This window comes from Pinus tabuliformis, chromosome 8, assembly GCF_031772625.1.
Source record: "Pinus tabuliformis cultivar Carrire ecotype Pingquan chromosome 8, CPIR1, whole genome shotgun sequence".
In the NCBI taxonomy this organism is placed as follows: Eukaryota; Viridiplantae; Streptophyta; class Pinopsida; order Pinales; family Pinaceae; genus Pinus; species Pinus tabuliformis.
In genome coordinates, this window is record NC_142294.1 from 440487609 (window position 1) to 440496883 (window position 9275).

Genomic DNA, 9275 nt, shown 5'->3' on the forward strand with positions numbered 1-9275 from the left:
TCATACCCATGGCAGAGCAGAAATCCTTAAGAAGTCTAAGTTGCTTATCAAGATCAGATAGGCACCTTGAGAGAAAAACAATATTGTCAGCATAGAGAAGAAGGATGATGATTATCCTAGCTAAGATCATGCCAACACAGCTTGCTTCCTCTAAACAACCTTCTAGCTTGTCGATGTAAATGCCAAATTGGGTAGGGGAGAGGGTTTTTCTGGTCTAATTTCTCTAAAATCCAACAAGAATTTATTGAAATCACAAGCTTGTTGAGTAAACCCTACAGAATCGAAGTGCCTTAAAAGTTTTTCAGGGTACCAAATCCATATATATAGTCAAAAAACTAGTTTAAATAACACAAATCAAGATTTCACCTTAAAAATTTTCTGCAAATTCCAACGCCTAAAAATTTAAAAAATTCACAAAAAACAACTCAAAAAATTCTATAAATCACTCAAATTTATGAACTACATAACTTCATGATTAAGACATTAAACCGTCCTCTTGATCCGTCTCTATGATCTGTCGAGATTCTGTGGAACCTGGGTAGCATGCCTTCAATTGAAAAAACATAAATTCAAAATGGCGTATGACACCTCCAAAAAGTAGGTATAATAAAAAAATACTTAAAATATTTGAAAGGGTGTCGTCTTTCGAACTCATTGACAGGTAGAGATTCATCCTTGGAAAGTCCGGAGGGCCATGGAACAATACTAAATTTGCGTTTTCTTCCTAACTAACGCATTCTCCAGAGCAACCACGTGTAAACCCGGAGTTGCCCTTTTGTGAGTTCGTCAATCATTTTTTTTTTTGGGTAGTGTGGGGTGGTTGGTTTATTGGGATATTATCTTTCTTATCCAGTTTCAAATTTCATGAGATAAGTCCTTTTAATTTTTATGATAAGGTGTAAGGAAATAAGTTCCTGATTAATAAAATGAGGACTTTTACTAAATCATAAATTTGCTGAATTATAAATTTCTAGTACATCTGATATGCCAACTATCTCACTATGTTGTCCCTTGGAGTTCCTTAGGGACTTTCAAACCAATATGACCGACCCATGTCTCCTGCCACTCCCAAGAGGCTATTCTACCTCTCCAGAGCTTCATGAAGGCATACAATTCTCAATAACACTAGCAGGGATTGCATACAAGTCTCAATAACAGCAGCAGGGAATTTCTATTTTGTCCTCCCACCAGAAGGATATTGAACCAGACAAGCCCTCATCATAGATTTAATTACTGATCTTTGCATCTTGGATTTGTAATTGGAGTAGTCAGGATGAATCTCTCTAGTCCAGTCAGATTCGATGAGTTTTGTCCCTTGGCCCATGTCGTTTACAATCCTGTTTGCTGTGGGCATAAGCCGAATCGGCTCAGGTTGATGACAGCAGTCCAGGTTCGTGCTGTTAATCATGGTGGACGCAATTCTGAGATCAGTACAGACGGGAATAGCAAAGGGACAACAGCCAAGGCTGTAGCCAGTCCTGCTGGCTCTCATGTGGCTGTGGATGCCTCAAGGCTGGAGGCTAGAGTTGAGGAGAGGGATGGATACTGGGTTCTCAAAGAGGAATTCAGGGCTGGAATCAACCCTCAGGAGAAGGTGATATTCCCAATTCAGCTATTCCTGTTTTGTCAATAAATGATCTGCTTGCTTATTCATTTTGAAAAGCATTTCATAAGCTTGCAGGGGTAATCAGAATTTAATGACTCTGTTTGGCTTTGGCCAAACAGCAAGGCAAGACTGGAAGCAAATCCCCATCCATTCTTGTCTGCTCAAACCAAGAACCGTGGTATTGCCAAATTCTTGTCTGCTCAAAACAAGAACTATGGTACACAGCAAGGCAAGACTGGAAGCAAATCCCCATCCATTCTTGTCTGCTCAAACCAAGAACCATGGTATTGCCAAATTCTTGTCTGCTCAAAACAAGAACTATGGTACTGCCAAATTCTCTGACAGATCCTATAACTGAAGAGAAAATTAAAATGGATATGGATCTTTTAGGTTATCTGAATATACTTTCAGTCAGTTATTCGTTTGTTTATAGAATTTAACATATTCTCAAATGTTATCATAAATATCAGATACCATTTTTTTAATATTATCAATTTCAATATATTCTGATCTTTATGTCAATAGGAACTGGGCCCTACAAGGAGTTGTTATCTGCTTTTTATATAAATAATGTGGTTGGCACTTATCAACAGGTCAATTTTAACGAACTATAATCTGTATATTAGTAATAGTTGGTTTTTATACAGATGGATTATATTTTATTAATATAATGGTTGACTTGTTATTTTTTTTTTTAATTATTGATGTAAATAAGTATATATAAAGCAACAGTATAATGTAATATTCAGTTATTTTGTGCTCTTCTGAAATGACTGTTATTAAAAAGTTTCATATACCCCTACCCCTACCCCTACTTTAAGTCAAAAGTTACACAATGTGTGATTTTCTCATCATTTACAGCAAAATGTCCTTCAAAGCTCAATTGATTAAGGTAATTGTGTTTTGAAACTTCAATTTCAAAGCTCCACTTATTGTAATTGTGTTTAGAAATTATGGAAAATGTCTTGCACTCTAAACATGGATATATGGTTGAAGTGTCTTGTCGAATTATTGGAGTGTATTCATTCATGGAGATGATTACTGTGTGCAGATTAAGTTGCAGAGGGAGCCCATGAAATTGTTCATGGAGAATGAGATTGAAGAACTTGCAAAGAAGCCCTGGGCTGAAATTGAGAGTGAAAAGGTTAATAAGGATGATATAGATGTACGCCTGAAGTGGTTAGGTCTCTTTCACCGAAGAAAGCATCACTGTAGGTGCCCTAATTCGATTCCTCTATGCTGTGCCTTTGCCTGAAGTTTTGGGTTTTTTTCTTGTTATTTGACCACTGAGAGCCAAACCGATTTTTGTTCTTTGTTGGTTTTTGAAGATGGGAGATTCATGATGAGACTTAAGCTTCCAAATGGAGTGACTAGCAGTCTCCAAACTCGATATTTGGCAAGCGTGATTCAACAATATGGACCAGAGGGATGCGCAGATATAACGACTCGGCAGAATTGGCAGATTCGTGGAGTTGTGCTGGATGACGTGCCTGCGATATTGAAAGGGCTGAAGGAGGTTGGACTGTCTAGCTTGCAGAGTGGAATGGATAACGTTAGAAACCCTGTGGGAAATCCTTTAGCAGGGATTGATGCTGATGAAATTATTGACACAAGGCCATATACAAAGGCTCTGACTGACTACATTGTCAACAATGGAAAGGGGAATCCATCCATAACCAACTTGTGAGTGCTAAAGTAGCTTCTTCTGGTACTGTCATTTTGGATGTTAGAATTAAATTGGGTAAAGGTTAGCTTCTTTTCATTTTGAAATAGGTATATTTCTTTTTTGAGTTCAGGACAATGTTAGATAGGGATCCCTTTTTCTGAAACTTTTGTTGATGAGTCTCCAGATTCTAAATTCAAGAGGTCGTAGGTATATTTCTTCTTTGGGAAATAGGATCCTTTTTTTCAAAACTCTCCTTGGGGAGTCTCCAGATTCTAAATTGAAGAGGTCATTTGTTCTGGCAGGCCACGTAAATGGAATGTCTGTGTTGTGGGTACACATGACTTGTTTGAGCATCCCCACATCAATGACCTCGCCTACATTCCTGCAATGAAAAGTGGGAGATTTGGTTTCAATCTGCTCGTTGGTGGATTCTTTAGTCCAAAACGCTGTGAAGAAGCAGTTCCACTTGATGCTTGGGTAGCTGGAGAGGATGTTGTACCAGTATGCAGAGCCATTTTGGAGGCTTATAGAGATCTGGGCACCCGGGGAAATCGCCAGAAAACTCGAATGATGTGGCTGATTGATGAGTTGGTAATGCAACAATTTCTGTCACAGAATTTAACTGATTTATTGTTACTATAACGTTATTCACTATGCAGATCCTTAATAATGGCCGGCACAATTACCTATTAAGATCACCGCTAAACTAGACATCAAATTGGTGTATATCCCCTGATTTGTAAGACAAGAAACCAGTGTTTATACAACTGGTCTGTATTGATTCATATAGAGATCGACTTCCCCATTTAATCTCCACACCTTAGCTACCATTTCGCTGAAAGTTGTCTATATATTAATACATTGAACATATATTGATGGTAAGTTTCATAGACATTGCTGACCTGTTACCGCAGATTCATCTTAAAATCTCTTCTCATATTGGCACCCAAAGAAATTTGATGACTATGAGGAAATGTGCTTGATACCTCATTCCTCTTTGTAATAAATGAGTTTACAATTGCCTGGATTTGATGAATTCTTATCCATTTGCCCATTGCCTGGATTTGATGAATTGACTTTTCACCAGTAGCCAAACTTGATTGCAGATGAATTTCTGTACCATATTTCTACATAGTATTCTAATTTCCTTCATATGTAAACAAAGATTGAGAATCATGATATGATTGGTTGCAGGGCATAGAGGGCTTCCGTTCAGAAGTGGTGAAGAGAATGCCAGGAGAGAAGTTGGAAAGAGCAGCAACAGAAGACATGTTAGATAAATCATGGGAGCGCAGGAGTTATCTTGGTGTGCACCCACAGAAGCAGGAAGGCTTGAATTTCGTAGGTCTCCATGTTCCAGTGGGTCGACTTCAGGCAGAAGATATGTTAGAACTGGCTCGTCTTGCAGAACAATATGGCACGCAGGAACTCCGCCTCACAGTAGAGCAAAATGCCATCATTCCAAACGTACCTACAGATAAGATAGAGGCACTTTTACAGGAACCCCTCCTCCAAAAATTCTCTCCTTCCCCTCCCCTTCTTGTCAGCACATTAGTGGCTTGTACCGGCAACCAGTTCTGTGGTCAGGCAATCATCGAAACAAAAGCAAGAGCCCTGAAAATCATAGAGGAATTGGATAGAACCATGGAAGTTCCCAAGCCTGTGAGAATGCACTGGACAGGATGCCCTAATACATGTGCACAAGTGCAGGTTGCAGACATTGGCTTTATGGGTTGCATGACTAGGGATGAAAACAAGAAAGTTGTTGAGGGAGTGGACATATTCATTGGAGGTAGGGTGGGAGCAGATTCACATCTAGGGGATTTAATCCACAAGGGAGTACCTTGCAAGGACGTGGTACCTGTGGTTCAAGAACTACTTATTAAACACTTTGGAGCCATCAGGAAAACAGACATGTGAAAATGAATTCCAATTTCTCATCCATCGCCATCTTCACTGGAGGACAATCACCAGATTGCTAAGGTAACTCTGATTTAATAGCAGGGAACAGATTTTATACTCGAAAGTTTCTCCAATAGCTTAGCCGACTGCTACTGCCTTCGGTATAACAACTCCTGAGATCAATCGTTTTTTTTCTTCTTCTAATGATGTAGAATGCTCTGATCATTACAGGTTCTGAGCGGGTATCCAACTCATTGCAATCTCAATAAATAAATGTAGAGATCCAATGTATAGATGTTTACGAAGTCCAACGTGTTCAGAAATAAAATAGCTGATTACTGTGTTCACAGCAGGGTTTTTCACATTAAACTCGTCTTGCACTTTTGAACAGTATGAAATACAAATAAAAAACGGATTAGCACAAAGAATAATGGAATAATAGAAATTCCAGCAAGATTATGATTATGATAAAAGCTGTAGAAATTTTTGAAAATCTGAGGTTCAGTTGTCAAATTTAATGAGTGCCCAGGATGAATCTATTTCCATTATAAAAAAATGATTAGCAATTTCTTCTACCAAATTTCTCCCGTTAAATTTATTTATGGCATCCGTAGACAACACCAATTAAAATATTCGCCCAATGTTACAACCTAGAGTCAATTATCAAAATTTAAGAACAGTACCAGATCTGAGCCTATTCGCCAGCTTCCAGTCAATTATCAACATTTGACAACAATGCCCATATCTCTACCTATCCCCTAGAAGCTGCAACTTCTGGTCAATATCAACATTTGACAACAATGCCCATATCTCTACCTATCCCCTAGAAGCTGCAACTTCTGGTCAATCATCAACATTATAGAACAGTGGACTTATCTCTGCATGCAGACAAGGACACATGCATAGCATAAAATTCAGAACAGGAAATGCCTAGATTTCTAGCTGATTAAAGCAATCCATGTGACAAGTTTAGGTAATTATGGACCATTCTGAGCATAGTGGTTTATTTTCTTTCCGGGGGGTAATATGTGGTTTTTTTTAGACTACGGGACTTTAATCAAGGTACCGTTGCAGAGATATCACTGTAGTGTTAAGCTAATAGATTTTATTTGTGGTTTCACTAATAGATTTTATTTATCTTTAATTAACCAATTAAAAGAATATCTTAGTGTTTTTCTAATAATAATACTAAATTTTTGTTTAAAAGTAGGATTCTATTGAGGATAACGATGTGATACAAGAATCAAGAATCTAGATAAATAGCCCTTTTTATCAATTCGATTTAGTGGAGACAATTTACATTTCGCTGTAATTCATTATAATAAAAATATATATTTAAATTCACTGATTTCAAAAATTAAAATTTTATTATTATTAAATTAAAATAATTTTATAATTATTTATTTTTCAATTATATATTTAATTTTATAATATTAAAAATAAAAATGTCGTATTATTATTTTATATTTTATAATTATATTTTCATAATTTTAATTGTGAAATTTAAATATATTTAGATAATTATGTGTTTTTATACAAAAATATAATAGGTTTTTTTTTTTTTTCTCAACCTAGGGTCACAAAATATTACAATTATTTATTTTTACATATATTTAAATATAACAATTAGATTTACCAAAAAACTACTACACTACTATCTTTGAGGATTAATGCATGAGACAAAACAAGATACAAGTCAATTAGGGCACTTCCCATTGTTCTTTGAAGTTAATATAGGATTTGAGATTTCACTGGGAACCTTTTTGCAGGGTATTTTTGAAGGATTCAAATATTATGCCTATGTATAGTATTAGGGTTTGAAAAGTCACACATATGGAATGTAGACAAATATCCAATAAAAAATATGTAATTTACTATTAAAATTGGTAAATTTTTGACAAATATTTTCTACTTAATTATATATATTTAAAAATGGTTAAAGAAATGAGCGAATATATATATATATATATATATATATATATATATATATATATATATAATTTAAAAAAATGTCCAAAAAATAAACAATGAGTGAAACTTCTCCTCTAAAATTTTCTCTGCTTTGTGTCATAGCTTCTTTTGGGGGTCCATCTACCAATATGTTAAATTCTTTGTATACATATTTAACAAGTAATAGAAGAGTGAACCTATCTCTCTAATTTTGTGAAGTAAAGGAGACAACACTAAGTTAATGATTTGACACTTCCAATTAAAGTAGCCTACAACCAATTTTTTGAAGCTCCCATTGCTTGCAAGGATCTAAGATATTTTTCTAATGTAAATTTTAACAAAATCTAAAAGGAAACTAGTTTTGTGTTATTATTTGAACCTTGAATAGCTCCAAACTTCAAGGTAAAGTGACGAGAGAGATAAAAACAAGACACTAGCACTTGCACATTTTCCAAAAATAGCTTGACATTCTCCATCGAAGAACCCTCATGCTTCATTATGATTTATCAATGGTTCTGTCATGATCCTAACAACCTTTTCCTTTTTATCTCTATAAACTTCTTTAAAGGAAATTCTAACTTTGTGTGATGCTTTAACAAATTCTCTACCATTGTCTTCCAATGTCTACCTATTCCTAACCATTCATAATCCCCATAGAATATAACAAGGAAGAGATTGAAACTGAATAAGTGAAGGGTCCTCAAACCAAGTCTCAAAACACTGAGTTAGGGTCCTCAAACAAAGTCTCAAAACACTCAGTTAGGGTCCGCAAACAAAGTCTCAAAACACTCGGTTAGGGTCCTAGAAGTTCACTATCTTATAAAATTTAAATATTGGAGGACACCTTGCCATATAAAATTCGCATATGAACAAGTAACAAAGGGTGGTATAGATATTCTCCTTTGTGTTTGCAAAGAATACAATTATTTGATCCTTTCCAAAAGCACTTTTTTCCATTGTCTTGAGTCAAAATTCTATTTGATAGAGCTAATTAAGGGACGTTTCTAATATTTAGAGGAGAACAAATCCTCCAAATGCTTACTCACTACCAATGTTTTTCTCCCAATATATCCATGTAGGATAAATCCTCATATCCAAACTTTGTTATGAGGATACATGTGGCCTTATTCCAAAACCATGCTATTTCATCCAGATCTTGTAAAACAATAACATTGTGACACAATAATGAGATGCAATGAGTCAATTCAACTGTTAAAATTCAAATAGCCATTGTTGTAACCATCTTCCAAGAACACCTTGAACCCCAACATCAACTGCCACAAACACACCTTTTGAGTGTAGAACCTATTTCAACTTTTTTCATAAAAAATTGTCCTTGAAAATCCGACCCAAGGATGTTCTCCTACTCTGATCCAATTTCCATCTCCAACTTTTTTGGCCACCCATCTACCTAAGACTGGAAATCCTTAGACCAGTCCTTTCCAAACATTTGAAGTTTATTTGAGAGATTTTTTTCAATTCTAATCTAATTCTCAATTGTTAATACGCTCAAGTATTTATTTATCATCAAATTTCCTCATAGACTTTCATTGAATAGGAGCCTCCAAATGATTGTAGCTACCAAGCTTGCCCAAATAAGTATATATTATTAATTCCCCAATCTCAACCTTCTTGTGGCCATGCTAGAGTAGTCCTTTTAAATAGAGTAATGCTCTTATTTTGTTCTTTTCTTATCCAAAGAAGACTGAATCTTTTTTTTTCTTTTTTCTATCCAATATGACTTTCAGGATGTGTGCTAAAGAGAGAAAGTAAACTAGAATTCTTTGTAGGATTAAATTAACTAACACTCGTCTTCCAACAAGAGATTGCCACCTAAAACATCAATTATAAACCCTAGCTTCTATTTTGTTATACAACTGTAGCTAATTAGAAACTCTATAATATTCAAATGAAAGCCTAAATATTTCAAACCCATATCCAAAGACCTAGTAGAGAATGGAAAAGGTTGGTTGATATAAGCTTCAAATTTAGGAACTACTTCATTAAAAAGTATCACAAACTCCTCGTGATTCACATCCATTCCCATTGTTAAACAAAAGGTGTCTAAAATATTCTTAAAGGCCCTCCATTTTTTGACAGACCCATCATCAAAGATTACATATCATCTACAAATAAGAGGTGAGAGAACTT

At 35.4% G+C, this 9275-nt stretch overlaps 1 protein-coding gene across 1 annotated transcript; it reads left to right on the top strand.

Annotated features, from left to right (window-relative positions):
* The first annotated feature begins 938 nt into the window (after nucleotides 1-938).
* LOC149235951 (ferredoxin--nitrite reductase, chloroplastic-like) lies at nucleotides 939-5479 on the top strand. Its single transcript, XM_089372290.1, has 5 exons — nucleotides 939-1594; nucleotides 2658-2817; nucleotides 2935-3289; nucleotides 3575-3863; nucleotides 4467-5479. Exons 1-5 carry the CDS (start codon nucleotides 1274-1276, stop codon nucleotides 5190-5192), a joined length of 1851 nt encoding a protein of 616 aa, XP_089228416.1. The 5' UTR covers nucleotides 939-1273; the 3' UTR covers nucleotides 5193-5479.
* Nucleotides 5480-9275: the final 3796 nt, after the last annotated feature.